The sequence below is a fragment of the Sander vitreus genome, chromosome 24 (genome assembly GCF_031162955.1).
Source record: "Sander vitreus isolate 19-12246 chromosome 24, sanVit1, whole genome shotgun sequence".
NCBI lineage: Eukaryota > Metazoa > Chordata > Actinopteri > Perciformes > Percidae > Sander > Sander vitreus.
In genome coordinates, this window is record NC_135878.1 from 1233224 (window position 1) to 1252500 (window position 19277).

The 19277-nt window shown below is 39.8% G+C and overlaps 1 protein-coding gene across 1 annotated transcript in view; it reads left to right on the forward strand.

Moving 5' to 3' along the window:
- The window catches only part of LOC144513005 (inactive dipeptidyl peptidase 10-like), a 55176-nt gene that overhangs the window by 26532 nt on the left and 9367 nt on the right, over positions 1–19277 (forward strand). Inside the window, 14 exon segments of the mRNA XM_078244046.1 lie at positions 7277–7371; positions 9863–9937; positions 12054–12106; positions 12239–12320; positions 13545–13665; positions 14736–14890; positions 15141–15238; positions 15380–15503; positions 16258–16296; positions 16465–16572; positions 16707–16798; positions 17487–17534; positions 17653–17771; positions 18753–18800. Of these exon segments, the coding sequence (XP_078100172.1) occupies positions 7277–7371; positions 9863–9937; positions 12054–12106; positions 12239–12320; positions 13545–13665; positions 14736–14890; positions 15141–15238; positions 15380–15503; positions 16258–16296; positions 16465–16572; positions 16707–16798; positions 17487–17534; positions 17653–17771; positions 18753–18800 (1257 nt within the window).

A 19277-nucleotide genomic window follows, 5' to 3' on the forward strand; every position in this document is an offset into this window, starting at 1 on the left:
AGCTTGACTTAGTGTGGTCCGCTCATCGCGGCTTAATCGGTTGCACGTTTGCCGAGCCAGGATGAGAAGGTGAAGCTGTGTCAGCCAGGTGTAGATAGCTGGGATAAGTGCACGTCCACGACTTTCTTAAATAGACCACGGTATCCATCACAGATTTACTGATGCAGAAATGGAGAAGATATATCTTTTTTTAGGCATATCTTTAACCCGCTGAGCAGCAGCTGTTAATGGAAAATTACATATAGGTGAGGTGACACATATAATATGCAAAAAGAGAAATACGGCTGTTGTTATCAGACAGAGAAAAAAAGCCCAACAGACAAAACAATGTGTAAGGATTTAAAAAGATCTACTTACTAGTCACTCCACATTTTTACTAAGTTGTACACTGTGTTTTAATTGCTTTTAATATGCTTGTTTTATGTGTTGGTTGTATTGCTGTATCTGTTTTTATGTGCTAAATGTGCTGGCTTTACTGTAAAGTGTCTTTGAGTAGCCTGTAAAGCACTACATAAATAAACATTTTATTATTTAGCCTACTTTGCCTTAAAAGTGAGCAGAGGGAATTAATGTTCCTCGGGACATTTACCCTAAGGACTAGGCTTAATTTCAAACCCTTATTCATAATGAGAGAATATGTTTTACAACCATATGCACAAATCTATATAAGCTATAAATCTAAATATCTTTCTACAATTAATGTTCATACAGAACAAACATGACTGGACAAAAACTAGAAAAAGAAAGTGACTTCAAAACACACTGTAAGCATATCTGTAAAACAATATAGTCTATTATTCAGGGTTTTTTTCTCACTCCCAGATGCGTGACAGCACCAAAATAAAAAGATTAAGAAGCTTTGTGACGTTCCAACACATTCTCACTCCCATCTGGTAAAATACGGGCATTTGGTCAGGTGCCATTGTCGTCGTTATTGACACTAAAAGTCTCCTTTAGAGTCCGCTGCACGGTGTGGGAGGACCCCCCTGCCTCCCCCCGTCTCTCCATGTTGCACGAGGCAAATTTCACGGGGAGAGCAGCGGGGAGAGGAAAAGCCCCTTTCCTCCACATTGTCCCACTTTATCTCCGGTGCCAGTGCAACCATTTCTTACCATGTAAAGAACTGCAATAGTAGGATTTACATCAAACTTGTGACCGCAATAGTGACAAGTAATGCATGTTAATAAAAATAAAGCAGAACACATTCAGAAGACAACAGAATAACTGTTAAACATGTTAATTTCGGATCAGAGCGGCAGCTGATTTAACACATCAGACTCCAGGATTAATCTTAGCCTGGCTGTTAGTGTGGTTTAGAGCAGGCTAGCTGCAAAGAATAAATCTCCATGGTTACTTGGCTGGGTTTAATTCAACCTGCTTTTGTGCAACCAAATCCAAGCTAAATTCATCCAGGATAACATGAATATCCCGGCTTAATCCCTTATCCTGGTTTTGTGCAACAGTAGTTTCTCGTTCTCTGTTTTAGATGTGAGGATGGAAACCGCTCCTGTAGGTTGTATTTCCTGCCACTGCTAGGGGGCGCTAATTTATGAAACGCATCTGTGGGTCGTATTAGAGGGGAGGAATAAATGACCTATATCATCGCATGGTTTGGAGGATTGTCTGCACGTTAAACAAAGGTGTCAAATAGGTGTAATCTAACGTTAACAGTAGCAGTAAATTCACAGTTCTCCCATCCTTTTTTTCCTCACAGCAGGAGAAATGTTGCTTCCACTTGAGTTCACTGACCTTTCTCCTCCCCAATCTTCCTCCAGGCCACATCGCCAACACCTCCTCATTACATTATTCTTTACGTGTTACATAAGATGGAGGTGTTACAGCACAGACCTTGATCTGTGACTGAGGGCTTTATCATGTCATCGTGCAGAGAGCATCATTCCTCCACGTTTCCCTATTTAAGTCCAAATGTGGAGAATCTCAAATGTGTGTCTTGTTTAACTGGCATCTTGACAGCGTGACAGATTGTGTTTGTATTCGAGCTGGGAGAAGAATAAAAATAGCTTAAGGAAGAAAGAGGAAAACAAATAGCGGCTATACAGCTGAAGGAGCTGAACTGAAAGACAGTTTGTTGACATGACAGCGCAATTACAGCTTTAATGGTAAATTCAGGAAAGTGGATGACTAAATATATCCACAACACCTTTCTGGAGACTTGCAGGGACTGACAGAAGGACAGAGGTGGAGGGGAACACTGAAAGATGGCTTTCCTGCTCTGGATAGGGAACAGAGATCCACCGCCTGCTGTGTCCTGCGCTTCTACAGGGAGATAATAATAATGACTAGTCCTGTGGCCTGTGGCTACTCATTATGAGCTTCTGTTGGGACGGCCTCTATCACACACACACACACACACACACACACACACACACACACACACACACACACACACACACACACACACACACACACACACACACACATAAATGTGCTAGTGAGGACATTATTTTACTTCCTAAAGGCAGGGACATACATTTGAACTTCAAAGTGATTTCCGATCACAGGTTATCATCTGATTCTGGAGTTTCCCACAGTTTTAAGGATCTTTATTAGCATCTTTAAGCTCACTGTTTTGGTACACTGCTCTCATAGCTTAATTTTTGGCAGGGCTGCATCTAACGATTACGTTCACAGTTGATTAATCTGTCGATTATTTTCTTGATTAATCAATAGTTGTTTGGTCTATAAAATGTCAGAAAATGGTGAAAAATGATGTCCTCAAATGTATTGTTTTGTTCACAACTTAAATATATTCCGTTTACTGTCACAGAGGAGATGAAGGAACTACAAAATATCTACATTTCAGAGAAGTTTTACTTTTTTCAGTTCACAACTAATCCATTACTTGATCAATCTTTGCAGCTCTAATTTTTGGTCCACAGCAGGCAGCTATTTTCAGCAAAGAAAAGCACTAAAACGTCCCTGTCCACGACCTGCTCAGCACCAAACACCAGGCGGACATAGCAGAGCATTTAGCAGCTAAAGAGCGCCTGGCTTCATATTTAATGAACAGACATGAGAGTGGTATTGATCAAGCAAAGAAATGTTCGTCTAAACATCCTTTACTTAATATATTGTTAGTGTGCAAATCAGGTTTTTGGACAGAAGTTCAATCATTAGTTATGTGATGGATTGACTGTTTATTGTTCGGTAGCTGTTAGCTGAGGTCTGTATTACATCACCTGGGAGAGTGAGAAGTGACTTGTTTTGTACCACAATAATGGGTTTTTCAACCCAACAGGGTCAGCTGTCCCATTATTAGCTGTTTTATTGAGACTGATGATGAAGTTAGGAAATTACCGGCTGACATGTTGTGTGGTGTAAATCTAATGTAGAGTGGGTGTGATGAGAGCCGAGAGCCTGAGTAGACGAGCATGTCTGGGATGAATTTACTGTGCTGGGCCTCCTGAAGGTGTTGCGGGTGTAATTCAAACATGTCTGTAATGGAAATTACTTTCTTGACAACCTGCAACTCATTTCCTCTTCTCTCCTCTAACATCCGAGTCTGGCGTCAATAGCTGCTCACCCCTAATTTAATAGAACAAGAGACACTTAGAGAAGAGAGGCAGGGAACCTCAGAACACTTCAAAAAGACAAAATAATATGAGACAAAATCAGGACATTGAGTTTAAACAAGGGCTGAATGTCATGAGGATCATATTCCCAAAACCCGTCAGGAAACCAGAGCAAAACAATCAAACATCAGTGCTCAAATCTTTTTACTGACTGCTCACAGCATGTTCCTCCAGAGTGAAATTCAGCACAAATGAGTGATGAATGCAAATAAATAAGATTGATCAGATCCGGGGGGATTGGTCGTATAAAGTATGTTATTATAAAGTATGTTCATTGTTTCCTGCATGTAGGACGTATGTTGGAACACCTGATTTTGTTTTTAGTTTGACAGTTGATTCACTTTCCTGCCAAGAGTTGTACAATATGTGGATTTGGTAAATATGAAGCTACATCCAGTAGCCGCTTAGCTTAGCTTAGCACAAAGACTAGAAACAGGGGGCAACAAAGGTCCAAAGGTAAAAAGCTTCACTAACGCACCGAGAGCCGAAAGGGAAACTTAGCATGATTATGTTGTTGAATTTATCAAATTAAAAGCGATGGAAAATATACATTATGCTTGACTACAAGCTTTTATTTTCTACTATGAAGACAGAAATAAACAAAACAGAACAATATGTATTACTGTGGAGACGCTGCAGGCCTTTGTGCAGTGCAAAAACATTGTCAATATTTGATGCTGCTCTCTGTGCGTATTAAGGATTTTCTTGCATCATCATTATCTTTATAGACGCTACACTGACTTTTGAACCATATAATCATCTCTCAGTAGAGATGGTTTCATTGCTTATATCTATTTTGACATTCCTATACGTTGTAGTGAATTATTCATGTGTATTCCTAATGTTAAGCAGAGCTTGTTTATATCAGATTAAACCGTGGATGAAGATATCAACCAGGTACTTACACAAGAGAGAAAGCGAGAGTGTGTGTGTGTGTGTGTGCGTGCGTGTGTGTGTGTGTGTGTGTGTGTGTGTGTGTGTGTGTGTGTGTGTGTGTGTGTGTGTGTCCAATCAGAGGTTGGTTGAGTGCTTATCGCTGCTTGGCTTGTCATATATGATTGCTGATGAGGTTTGCACAACCAATAGGCTACATATTGAGTAGTGACCCATATGAGTAAAACATGAATAATGTATTCTGTATGATGATGTTATGTAAAATAAAATAAGAAGCAAAATAGCAAGGGCAGAGTCCTTTCTACAATCCCATAACTCTGTTACAGATACACAGGGGATTCCAGAAAGACACTGCGTGGCCAAAAGCATGTGGACAACCAGACATTACAAGCAACAACTCATTCCAGTGTTGGGAGTGATGCCACTGGATGTTTAAAAGAAAAAAATTGAGGTTTAAGACAAAAGGTTTTGACTTTTTTTTAAAGAAGAAATCCTCTGAATTGGCATCCTTCACATGAACCTCACCATCATTTTTTTTTTTTTTCATATTTACTTTTAGTAACACTTTCTTATCAATGCACATTCAGCCTGAAAAGCTGCCTGTTCTCATGCAGGAGTGAGTGGTTTCCTCCCCTGTAATCAGCCACAAATTCACTCCAAATGAGTTTCAGGAGTTCATGAGAGAGGAGGCACAGCTGCTTCTAGTTCAGAATTTAAAGTCAGACATTACATACTTCTAGAACAAGCTTGGAAGTAAAGGAGATGCACAATAATCTTTTTGTGTACGCGTGCGTTTGTCCTTGTCTTTGTGTAGGAGGTGAATTAATGCGACATTTGGTCTGGATGGTGTAGCTATGAGCTACGTGCTATAAGACAAATCCAGGCGTGTGTGTGTGTGTGTGTGTGTGTGTGTGTGTCCTTTGTCTCCTCGCGGGGTGTCTGACAGTGTCCCCCGTACATATGGGAAATGTAACTCTGTGGAGAGATAGTCTCGATATGATAGAGAGCTTTTGGTTACAAGGTAACCTTGGTGAAGAGACTATCTCTCCGGGGCAAGGCCACTCCATCAATGTTAATCAGTAAACCCATGCACACCGGGGCCTTTTCTGCCCTGGCACGGGCCACGCAGTGGCGTGTCTTAAAAGTGATATCCACATCAACTGCCGCGGTGGGTCAATCCCCCGTACATTTGGAATATGTAACACTGTGGAGAGTCTGTTCACTCAGAAAACCACTGTTACCTTGTAACCGAACGATAGCATAGCTATGTGTGTGTGGCTGTGAAATACAAATGTTCCCAGTGGACAGGCGGCCGAGTTCAGAGCGATGGCTAATGAGATGGTAGAATCCCCAGTGTAACAGAAATCAGAGAGGGGGGTGGGAGAGTCTTTTTCTCCTTTAGTCCAAGCTGCAGCTGCTTCCTGTTTAGAATAGAATAGAATAGCATTACAATCATATGTCTGACCCATCCTGCTGATTGATGTCCTTTTCAATTTACACATTGAGGTAATCAAGTCCTTAGAGGCCACTGGGAGATAATGTGGAAACCAGGATCTAACGCCACATTACTTTTTCTCGTTAGACACGTGAATCAACGCGTTAGTGGCAGTTTCAATAATTTAAACACAGCGAATAACTGTTACATGGATTTAGTTCCATTAATATGGTGCACAATTGACCAATTGTTTATCGTTTGTTGCAGTAAAACGTCCTATCTTGTAATTTATCCTGGTTTAACTGTTTAAGTGCACCATGAATTATCCCCACACAAGTGTTTCACTAATTAGACCCGTTTGGCTGGCAGATAACCAGCTAAACAATAACCTGACACATTTGTTTCTAAGAGGCTATTGTTGTACAGACATATTCAGAGCAGGATAATACATTATTCGTTATATATTATATGTACATCGTTCTCTTCCTTCAGCACTGCCAAGAGGAGAGTCAGGAGACACAAGTGTCAAAGTTCAAAAAATGAACTCAACATGAAAGCCCCAGCAAATATAGGCTACTTCATCTCTGCAAAAGAATCCAATTCCTTCGACATGAGGTCATATACATGCTCTGACCAGATCCTAACGTATAATTCCCCAAAAACTCCACTCAACCAGAGCTGAAGTCTAATCAGCTAGAATAAGTGAAAACACCTGTGTGAAAGTCCTTCATCAATTAAAAGAAAATGCAAATGTTTATGTATTATCCATGATTTTATTTTAGTATTTTAGGGTCCCAGGAGTTCAGCCATTCAGTCATTCTTAAAAAAGCGAGATGTGTTCAGAGTTTTGCCGACCAGATACGGCAAAAGTTGAATCTATCAACTAGCGTTGCTCTGGTTGGCTATGAGTGCAGAGGGGATTTGAAGGACAACCGTTTATCCCGCCCCTCGGATTGAGCCCTGCCAATGGTAAGTTCCCAGATCCAACATCTGGATGTGGGTCTGGCTTGTCAGGATACATAAACACAACTTTACGTGGGAACCGTTCATTTAGAAATTTTTTACATGTGAGGAAAATAATATTCAACGTTATAACCTCAGTTGTTTTCCTTTCTATGTACGTTCCCTAAAAAGGGTTTCAAACTTAAAAAGTCAACCATAAGAGACTCTAACGAGATTAGATCCACCTGTTTCAGCTCAGCTCTCTGCAGCTCTACAGAAATCTCACTGCCTCTTATTCTGGTACAGAACCTCTTTATTTACACATACAGTAAGTTGACCTTTGCTTTTATATTTGACAGGTCAATTGTGTTGTTCTGAGCTGCTGCTTGTCTTTCTGTGTTTGCTCTCTCAGATTCAGAGGTGGTGTACAGGAACAGGGGCGGTCACGTCATCAAGTTCAACTTCGCCTCCAACGAGACAGAAGTCATTCTGACCAACAGCACGTTTGTACGTTTTTTACCCCAATTTTTAAATAAACTTTTTATTTTTTATTTTATTTACTACTATAGAATTTGTTGTGGCAAAGCAGTTACTGTAATGTAAGCAATTTTGTATCAGTTTTAGCTGACGCATTAACATGTTTGTCTTGCAATCAGGCGTGAAATAGAATGCACACAGGCTTGAACATCCACTATAACACATAACATAAAACACATGATATAAATAAGTACAACATTTACTAAAACCTACCACAAGCCCCGTATGTACCCAACTGATTCCTAGGATTTTGTAGTTACAAAATGAAAATAAAGTTCTGATTACTGTAAAAACACGTTCAACGCTTTTAAGGAAAACCGAGCCCAAAATATATTTTCTATCCTGCATTGTTTTTATGAGGGGCTTCATAGAAAAGACATGTTCTATGCATAAGGGACTAGGCCTCCTAACATTGCTGCTGGCCTCAACATTCTTAAGATCTTCTACTCTGTCCGGTGTGATTGGATCCCCAGAGGCTGCAGGAAACATGTCAGAGTTGGCAGCAGCGCCTCATCACTTTCCTGCAGACTCACAATATAATAATATCCTGCTGAGAGGAATGTACCAAGAGCTCGGGCTTTAAGGTCCCTAAATCTGCTCACCTCAACACCGTCAACAGGAAGACAGCTATTCACTTTCAAATATGATTCAAGATTAGTGTTTAGCTGCTTGTGCTCTCAAAATCACTGAATAGTCAGTAAAATGGTCATATCTACGTTTAGATCACCTTGTTGTGAACCAATAAGTCAGTATGTAATTGGATTATCATTTGAATGCTTTAAAATTTGCTGTAATCCAACCAGGAATATTTATTTGAAGATGGCCAAATGCAAACGTTTGCCAATTGCATCATTATAATCCTAAACCTTTTATTCTCTCACCTTCTCTGTAAATCATATTGTTTGATAAACAGGGTTTGGACTCTGTTCCTTTTGCAGAATTGTTTTGGTTGCATAAGGGGATTTGATGATTGATTTTGGCCCTGCGGTAAGCTTGTCAAACTATGCAAACACAATTAAAAAGCAGAAGTAGCCATAATGGAAGTCACTTATTTGCAAACTGACTGCATCGCTTTCAGTAGTGAAATCCACACCCAGAAAATAGCTAAATTAATGACTATGTTGTACGAAAACCATCAAAAGAATCTTATACTGTATGACTTAAACATATTTTTTTAATGAGGCATGGTTTTTGGTCTGAGTAATAGTTGTCTCACTGCAAAACATTTCTCAAATGTCGTCCATAAAAACCCAGTCCACCTCGTCCTCTCCCAGAAATGTCAAAAGCTGCTGTGGCTCCCTCGTGGTTTTATGGCCTTTAGTTGCAAGATTAGTTTTTGCCTGGTGTGTTTTGTCATTGTCATGGTGATGAAAGCTGAAAATATGAACAATGTAAGCAGACACAAAAGAGCAATCATAACCTGTCAAGTATAAATCAGTTCACGTTGAGAATCACTCGTTTTCTCATGTTTTCTTTTCTATTCAGAAAGTATTCAAATCATAAGTTTACTTTTATGCAATTAGCAAAAGTTTCTATAGGTTTTGGCTCTTCAGCGTCATGTTGACTTTTCCTCTGGCGCCAGATTAACAGTTTATTAGAGAATGGTTTTGTCAACTATTGGATGGATTGCGATGAAATTCGGTGAAAAAATAAATTTGACCAAATACCTGCAAAAACTCAGCCTCCGCTACACTTTGTGTGCAGTACAAATGTTAGCATGCTAACGCTTAAACTAAGATGTCGAACATGGTAAACATACCTGCAATCAATGTCAGCATGATCACTCTGATCATGTTAGCATGCTGAAAACATCAATCTCCTGCCAACTAATCTTACAAATGTTTTAATGTACGGTTATGTTTGCATAGCTTATGAATAGTTACCATTCTGTTGTTGTCATATGTGGCAAGGGTCACCAATGAGGGGGAAATTTGAATGAAAGAACCAATGCCACCTAGGGAATCGCACCCTATGAAATACTGTGAACATTGATTAATGGGAGAAACTGGAGAGAAAGGCACAGATTCATTACTGAGGAGGCAGAGGCATCATCAACAGCCTTGATAGAAATGTTAAAACATGTTTCATATAAGAATTAAGCCCAAAATAACCTATAAACCAACCAAGCAGAGGCCACCTGTGGAGAGGCAGACTACACCGAGGAGTGTTCAGGTGTGCCACCGCTATCACTTTTGGTGCAACACACCAGTCCTCACAGCAAAACGGTGCCATCTATACCGTGTCCCCGTGCAATTACTCACATGCAAAACAGTGAAGAACCTCACCATGGCTGCCTGGCCTCCAAACAAGATGGCACCCTGCTCCGAAAGAAAAACTAAACAGTAACCCAGTTAGTTACAAATAAGCAAAGACAACTCACAAAAAGCTAAAATGGGGCAGTACAATTAAAGCAAATCAAACCTAAACTTGAGCTTCTGCTCATTATTTTCTTTGTTGTCAGGTGGCCTTCAAGGTGGTAAAGTACTCGCTCTCTGCAGATCTGAAGTACGCACTCTTCGCGTACGATGTCAAACAGGTGAGTTTCAAATTGAAATTTATCCCTAAAATCACCGGAACATTTGAATATTAAAGATCGCAGCAGCGTTGGTGTTTTTTTTATTTATTTTTTTATTTGTGACCACACAATTAGAGTTGTGGATCATCGTCAACATCACCAGTTCTTTTTGCTTTTTGTTTATTTCCCGGCAGCTTGTTATTTGCATCATGCTGCTGTGCAATACCCAAGGGATCTGTCACTCACTTACTTGCATGCTCACACACAAACTCTGTCTGTGTATCTTCACGTTTGCTTGATTTTATTCATATGTATGCTCCTTTGTTCTCTGAAGAGCACTTTGGTGCTCTCTGCTTCTTAAAATTGGAATTGACTAGAATTGAAAAGATTAGCTTTAGGCCTTTGCATGATTCGGCTGGACCGAGCACACATCAACAGTTGGCATGAATTCTTCACACGCACAAACCAAATTGCACCATCTGTACCAAACAGGTGTGGATTTATTTGTGTTTCTGTTTTGTTAGCCTTTGTGTGTGTGTGTTTGTGCATTTTCACTTTATGTTTCTGGGTATTTAGTGTGTTTTTCTGTGTATTAACGTCATCCTCGGTGTGCCTTTTCTTCTCTCCAGTCAAGGCTCTAGAATTGATTTTTTAGATTTGTTTGCAAACAGATGCATCTAGACTCCGGTTCAGAGACCAGACGAGGACGTCTGAGTGTCCTGCAGTATATTCTGGAATATCAAATTGGTATCATGGTCACTTAATGAGATTAATGCGTTTTTGATATTTAAAAAAAAAAGATTCAAATGTGCACCTAGATAGAAACATTGATTTCTTCTGCATTATTTTCTGCACACTTCACTCCTCTTCTGCATATTAATGCTTAACTGATTGCACTCCAGTTTTATTTGTTGCCAGGGCAACGTGAAATCCCCTTGAGGTACGAGTAACACAATTTACTGAGATTTTTAGTTGCTCTAGATTGAATTTGTTTCATTTAATGCACCATTATAGGAGAATTATGTCTGTATGGAAAAATGTGTATAAATGATACATGACACATCTTTCCATTTGATGTAATGGAGTCTTAATATTTATTCAGTGTAAACATCATGTAGCTTTTATGCAGAGCTGGAGCAAGATGATACAGAATATATATGATACCGTCCGACAAAGTGAAATAAGAGGATTCTTTTCAATCTCAAAGCTTCTTTTGGGGGGAAAAGGAACACTGGATGTTAAGGGGTTTAGAGTCTTTATCCTTTTGAGAAATAAACCTTCTTTCACACATCTGAATGGACAGCACACTCCGAACCAGTCAGATCTCCGTCTGGTCTGCACATGAGTGTCTAAAAACACTCATGTGCAGTAGCTCTGTATACCATTAGACTGATAGTGAAGCATCCATTTACCCAACGCCTCAAATCATTTAACGATTCAAGAGGTATACAATAAAACTACTCCTAAAGAGAAGGAACCAATAATACATCAAATGTATCCAAAAAGAAACATTGAAGTGTTGAAGACAAAAATGTATCATAGAAATTCTGCGTTACAAACTGGGGGAAAGAAGAAGGCATCAGAAGTACGTGGCAGGAAAAGACAAGACTTATCAAGTGGTATTATGGGAAGGATGCAGTTTTTTTGGAGTTCGGATCATGCCTTGGAACTAAAGGTCAGGGTATCTCGACTTCTGCTGCACTAATTTAATTTAATCTAATCTGTCTCTTGCAAGTACCCTGACTTTATGGAAGTTTAATACAAGTGTGTTGTAATAAGTCACTTAAAATCTGCAGACATGACTTTACTTGAGAAGCTTGAGACTTTACGTGACGCTGCACACACGAACAGCAATTAGACCTAGTATATATTTAACTTTTTTTTTAAATCAAAATATCTGTAAATGTATAACTGAAGTTAAAAAATGTTTTTGTTTTTTGATAAATGATGCAAAGAGAAATGAGTTTCCATTGTAGTTGTCTTGTTATTTCCCTGCTTTTGTTAGTTATGAGCTGCTCTAGTGACGACGTTTCCTCATGTGGATGTCTTGAGTTTCATATTTCTTGTTGTTTTCTTGACTTAAGATAAGACTGACATCTTTGTTTGCATTACGTGATGAGTTGAACTGTTGTTGCAGATGTACAGATATTCATACACGGCGTCTTACATCGTTTACAACATTTACACCAGGTGAGCATGCTCTTCGCTTTACCTGATGCATGCACACAGTGGCATTCAGAAACAGATGGTGGTTGTTAATGTAGTGTGTGTGTGTTGGTGTGTGTGTGTGTGTGTGTGTGTGTGTGTGTGTGTGTGTGTCAGGGAGGTATGGGAGCTGAACCCTCCGGAGGTTCACAACGCGGTGCTCCAACACGCAGCTTGGGGAAGACAAGGACAACAGCTGGTAAGGCTGTTTGTTTTTTGTGATTTTTTCTTTTGCTTCTCCCCCTTTTTCTCTCCTTGCTGTCTTTATATAAATTCATCCCGCCTCGTCTCCCCGGAGGTATTTCTTCTTTCAGTTTTTACAGTATAGGCTCTGTTTTCATCCTCGCTGTGCTGTGTTTGTCTGTTTTTCAGTGTGCTCTGCCTCGTACCTAATTCCAGCTGTGAGACTTTCTACATTACATTACCCTCAGCATGCCTCTTATACTCATGAGTGAGGACTTTTCTGTTGAGCCAATAGGTGACATAGTCCTTTTTATAATAATTTCCTAGAAAGGCTCACTTGGAAGACCAAGTCCAATAAAACACCCATGCTAATTATTTTTAATAATATTCTTTGATTTGTAGTCTATTGGCAATACTTCTAATCGGCCAATACTGGGAAGCTTTTTAATCTTAGAATATTGCATCCTCAGGGAAGAATGAATATTTGTGCATTTATATTTGTTTCAGCGTCAGATTTTGTGCTTCATTAGCAGTTTTTACATCTTTAACACTTTCTTTACTTTTGTGTGGTAGCTTTAGTTGTTTATTTAACATGTTGTTGTGCTCTTTTAGTCCTAATATTTCTATGTTTGGGTTGCAGCATCTTTTAAAGGGTTTACCTTTTATAGTGAGATTCAGACATTCAGACTCTTCCTGTAGGCCAGTGTTGTTCATTCTGATACAGGATGCCTTTATGATAAATGTTTTATTTGATGCCACCAGCATTTGCACGATGTGTCTTCAGGTCTGCAGCAGCAGTAGTATGGCAGAGCTTAGTTGATCCAGGAAAAGTTTCCCAACTCAAAATGACTGCTGTGTGTCTAGATGATATTCAGAACAGAGCTGGTGAAAATAAATAACTCCAGAAAAAAGGACTCAGGATATTGGTGAACCTGCAGGATGTGTCGGACTGATCCTGTTTGTATTTTCAAATGCAAATATTAAAACATTGATGGAAGAGAAAGAACAAACACAGACGTTCTGCACCATGGTGAGATAAAACCAGGAGCTTTAATATTAAAAAAACAAAATCTCATCAGAGGGGAAATCAGTAAACACATCGAAAGCAGAACTCAACAAAGTAAAAGTCGAGGAGAAAAACAGCAGCAGGGAACACAACTGATAAAATAAAAGTTAGAAATGGGATCATGCATGTGTGAGGGTAAAATCAGTACCTTCATTATCTCCTCGTTCTCTTCAGATCTACATCTTTGAGAATAACATCTACTACCAGTCCGATGTGAAGAGCAACTCTCTGAGAATCACCTCCTCTGGGATGGAGGGAGTCATCTTCAACGGACTGGCCGACTGGTTGTACGAAGGTGTGTGTGGCTGCGTTCGGTGTTTTGGGTGTTTCACAAATGAGAGTTTTTTAAGGTAGATTTTTAGACTGAAAATCTGACTGATTTTAGTGAAGGAATCGAGTAGGCTACTTCTTCTGCCACTAATGGTTGTAATACTCATGTCAACACGTTTTTTGATGAATCTCTTGATGATAACTTCTGGTGGAATGCTTCAAGCTCCAGTTTTGGAAGCGTTTGTGTGACTTAATTCAATTTGATTTTCAATAACATTTTATTTATATCGTCAAATCACAACAGAAGTTATTTCAGGACACTTTACAGATAGAGTAGGTCTAGACCACACTCTAATTTACAGAGACCCAACAATTCCCCCCAAGAGCAAGCATTTGGTGCCACGGCGGAAACGGGCAGAAACCTCGGCCAGACCCTGCTCTTAGTGGGCGGCCATCTGTCTCAAAAGGTTGGGTGGCTGAGGATGTAGTTTTGAGTGTACACTGTGCGTCCGCAGTTCAGATTTGTCTTTTGCTTTCAAAGAATTGAGCAGAGCAGACTAGATAAATATCAAAAATCAGAATGGCAATGCAAAATCAACAACAAGCCTCTAGAATCCATTAAGTCGCTGTGCAAACAAATTCCGCAACGTGGTGATGGTCTTTGCACAAACAGACGTGGGCAGATGGGGGACATTATAGAATCCTCTCCGTTTGTAGATTTACGGTGAGCTGTGTGTTTCTGAGTGCATTTACTTTAGACTGTAACCATTTGGCTGAGGTGACGGAAAGAGCAGAATAAGTGTGGTGTACCATTTTACCAATAAAATTAGCAACCAGTCGTTTCCCTTTCAAATTATTTAGTTTTTAACCAGTTTTAATTGGATTTAACCTAACTTGTAGCGTTGTACAAAGATGCATTTGACTACAGAAGCCCATGTCTAAACAGCTTACAAGAAAAGCAAGATACAACTACTATAAAACAGAACTACAGGTGCAGAAAGCCAGCACATCTGCAATGATAACATTATTTGTCATTAGCACCTTGTGAACTGTGACACAAATGTGGACTATTTGTGTCTTTTTCTTATTAATCAGAGGAGATTCTGCATTCACACTTGGCTCACTGGTGGTCGCCTGACGGAGAGCGACTGGCTTTCCTCACCATCAACGACACCCTGGTACCCAAAATGGTTCTGCCCCAGTTCACCGGCAACACCTATCCCAAAGGACTACAGTACCCATATCCTATGGTACGTCTGCTGCAGCTTGATTGATGGAAATAAAGTCCTTACATCATGTGTGAAGTTAAAGAGAAATACATAAAAACAATTAAAACATGTTTGGGTTTTGTTTTCTTTGCAAAAGCTTTTAACTGTGCACATTTGAGATGTCATTTAAAAGACATCCACACCCAGCGGACAAACAGACATTGTAGAGAGATGTATTGATCTCCACATAATATGTAATAATAACTTTCCCATCTCTGTCGGAAACCTTCAGGCCGGTCAGAGAAATCCTGCCGTCAAGTTGTCGGTGGTCAACCTGTTTGGAGCGACACACACTCAAGAACTGCAGCCTCCAGATCAGCTCAGGCTCAGGTGACACACACACACACACACACACACACACATGCACGTACGCACGCACGCACGCACACACACACACACACACACACACACACACACACACAGTGGTACACACAAAGGCACGTCTGACTCTCCTCTGTGTCTCCTCTGCAGCGATTTCTACATCACCATGGTGAAGTGGCTCGGTAATACTCACCTGGCAGTGCAGTGGGTCAACCGGCCCCAGAATGCATCAGTGCTGACGGTGTGTGAAGCCACCATAGGAGTCTGTCTTCAGGTGGGTGTTGCTGATTGGGCGATGGGGTCAAATATGGTGTTAGGAGATATTACACTCCCACTGAAAAGTACCTTTAATAGAGTGTAATTCTGACGTACTTGTAGTTTACTTGAGCATTTAGATACTTTCTACTTATACTTCTCTACATTTCAGAGGTAAATATTGAACAGTTACAGTTATTACTTTACTGATCAGATTTTTTTTTTTAAACTATATTGAGCATTTAAAATATGATGTTGTTCAGGTAATGAAACCTACCAGTAGAACATAAAATCAGCTCTTCAACACTAAAATGCCTTATAAATATCAATGCATCAGTAATAATTATCCAATGAAATACTAATTTATAACAATATAACCCTGGCAGAGAAAGTTAGCCTGCAGAATGGGTACTTTAACTTTTATACTTTAACTAAATTTAGCTGATAATACTTTTGTACTTTCACTTAAGTAGAGTTTTGAATGCAGGGCTTTTGCTTGTAACATTTTTTTTTAGAAAAAAATAGTCAATAGTTGAATAGTCAATTTTTCCCCAAACATTGGTTACTGTGGTGGCACAGTTGTCTAAATAAATCAGATTAATTATCAGTTAAATGCAAATAACCTCTGCTTGATCAGAAACTCTTTGGAAAACAAGACAAACTGAATCTCCATATAACATACACGATTCTGGTGTAACATGCTGCACTACCGGAGGCCATGTCTATATGTCATATTGTCATGTTTTCATTTCATTTTCTTCTTTTTAATTCAGAGACATGAGGACTCTTCAGAGACGTGGCTCTCCATGCAGGTAAACCTCAACACAGACATTCCTCATAACAGTATTTAACAACAATGAGGTCCTGACTGTATATACCTACTGTGTTATCCTCGCAGCAATATACGGTCCATTATTAAGGGAAGAGTACAGCAGGATCTAGTCATGCATAAAGTGTGTCACCTCTGTCTCTCTGTGCAGGGACAGGAGCCGCTGTTCTCCCAGGACAGGAGCAGGTTTTTCCTCACTCTGCCCGTGAAACAAGGAGGTCACGGAGATTTCCACCACATCACAATGTTCTCCAAAAAGGTGACTCCAAAAGGACTCTCTTTGTTATTGTCCCTGTGCAGAAAATGTCCATCTAATAACCCACTATAAGTCCTATGTATCTACCTGGTGTACTTTCTGGTGTTTCCAATCCTTCGACCTGATTCTGGTTTCAGTTACGAAGTGACCACGACGAAGTTCGACACTTAACGTCAGGAGACTGGGAGGTGACAAAAATTGTTGCTTACGATGAAAACAACCAGATCATGTAAGTTTTGCTTCTCACTTTTAATACAAAGAAAACATTCATACCTTTTTCTGCCAATACTAAACTTAAAAAAAAAAAAAAGTTTCAGTTTGATTTACTCCCAAAATCTCTCCAAACTAGTGTCCTCTTATTGTCCAGCAGTCTAAATATTGGGACATTAGTCCATACATGGGTCCCCTTTCATTAACAATCTGCAGTTACAGCAATTATTTGCTTTTGTTTGGCTGCCCAAATAAACCGATTGGTGATCTGTAGACTTGTAGCTGAAAAACACGTATTATTCAGTATATATGGTGTCTTGTTGTTGCCAATGTGTAATTAAAATATTGAACTGATGAAAGAAAGAAAACACTTTTGCGAGACGCCTGATTTTTATCCTGATAAAAGCAATTTTCCAATTTTCCAAGAAACAATGTTTAGCTTGTGATTAGCCAAGTGGGTTATTTGTGCCGCATCCATATCTGTCTGTTCCCCCAGTAAAAGAACTACCACTAATACACACTCAGCTGTATTCTGTAGAAATGGTTAGAAAACATCTATTGTCTAACAAGCCATGTGAGCCGCAGGGTTTATCATTGTATAAATCTCTGTTTCTGGTTGGTCAGCCGCAACAGTGAAGTGCCTAGTTACATGTATAATGGCTCTCTGACCTTGTCCTACTTTAGCTGTTCTGCTTTCCTCCACACAGATACTTTCTGAGCACAGAGGACTCTGCACAACAAAGACATTTATACAGGTAAAATACACTCAATCTTTGACTCACGTTGTATTTTTTAAAGCTTTTGGTTCATTCTTTCTCCGACATTTCCCTCTATGTGTGTGTGATGCACATTGTTGTCTCTGGCCTCCGACAGTGTGTCCACCCTCGGCCTGTTTCCACGGCGATGTCTCACCTGTGGACTGAAGGAAGGGTGTTCGTTCTTTGACGCCGACGTCAGCCCCGAGGCACAGCACGCCATCCTGCACTGTAAAGGTCAGAGACAGAGTCAAAGAATTACATATAGTATCATTCACTAGCAGGGACCCCACCATCAACCAGATACACGTGAACAGTTTAAAGATGAAAGATGGTTGCTATGCAAGGCGTGAAGTCGCTTGTAGTCATCAGTTGACTTGGCGTTGACTGCGTCAGGGGGGAAGCTTCGAGTAGGGAATCTGCAGTAGCACCCGGGCCCTGCTCCCGAAATGATACTAGATAGCTCCAATAAACTTCCTAAATGGTATAATGATGGGTCTGAAATTTTAGAATAATGCCTCTTAACCGTCCAAATAAGTCAGAAATGCAGCTTCAAATATAGAATGTGTCAACACAGGATGTACATAGTATATCAGCATCTTGTGTTACAAAACTGTTGCACCAAATGTCTGTGGTCTTAAGTCATCTTCATTGTGTGTGTGTGTGTGTGTGTGTGTGTGTGTGTGTGTGTGTGTGTGTGTGTGTGTGCTCTTACAACACGTCCAAGTTGATTTGAACGCACCATAAGTTGGCAAGTGTGCACGTTGCTCAAGTTCTGTCAGTTAATTGATAGACTCAGTTAACTGATAAACTTTCTATATAATAGAAATAAATACCAAAAAAATAGGGAGGAAAACTCATTAAAATATGCAATAATTAAGATCAGTGTATGTGACAGAATAGTGGCATTAGAATGTGCCAGAGGCCACAGGTTTGGAGGCATTGGGCGAGATGCAGGCAGTAAAACAGTATGGAACTGCTTATGGAAATGTCTGTTTCCATCAATCATAAATGAAATGTAGGCTGCTTGAAATCTGTGATTTGGAGAGACAAACAGGATAGGATCAATCAATAAAAATCATCGTCTTGAACAATCTGTCCCCTTCACTTCTGATATTACAGTTACGCATAACGTGTCCGGAGATCACTTTCGTTATGATTTGACACTATTAATAAAATTGAGTTGCAAACTAAATATTCTTTTCCCTCCCTTTGCAGGTCCTGGAGTTCCAGCTGTGCTGCTTCTCAGTTTTGATGATGTGGACTGTAAGTTGTCTTTATTCTTCTAATATGAAAGCGCTCTGTGTTTATGTGATGTTTGTGTGGGCAGGCAGGTGTGCCTTTTTCCCTGAAATGGAAACTAGTTTGCAGCAATTAAGCATATTCATTTCCATTTGTATGAAAACATCAGCAGCTGTTGGATTTGACACCGTGCCAAACTGCACTGGCAATTTGTCCTTTTATAAGATGTGTTTCGTATCACTCTTTAAATATTCATCACAGTTTATCTCCGCAATTGTTTACGCAAAATAGCTGTAAGTACTCATGTGCACGCTTATAAAAGACAAATCAGGGAGAAAAAGTGCTGAATCATATCCAAATAATACTCCGCCACAAGGTGATGCAGCAAGAGCCTCACGTATTGAAAAGTATGTTATTTCTTCGTGGTACATGTACGGTATAGAAAGCCTGCCTACTATGTGGATAAATGGTTTTAAAGTGAGAACAAAGTCATGCCCTTCC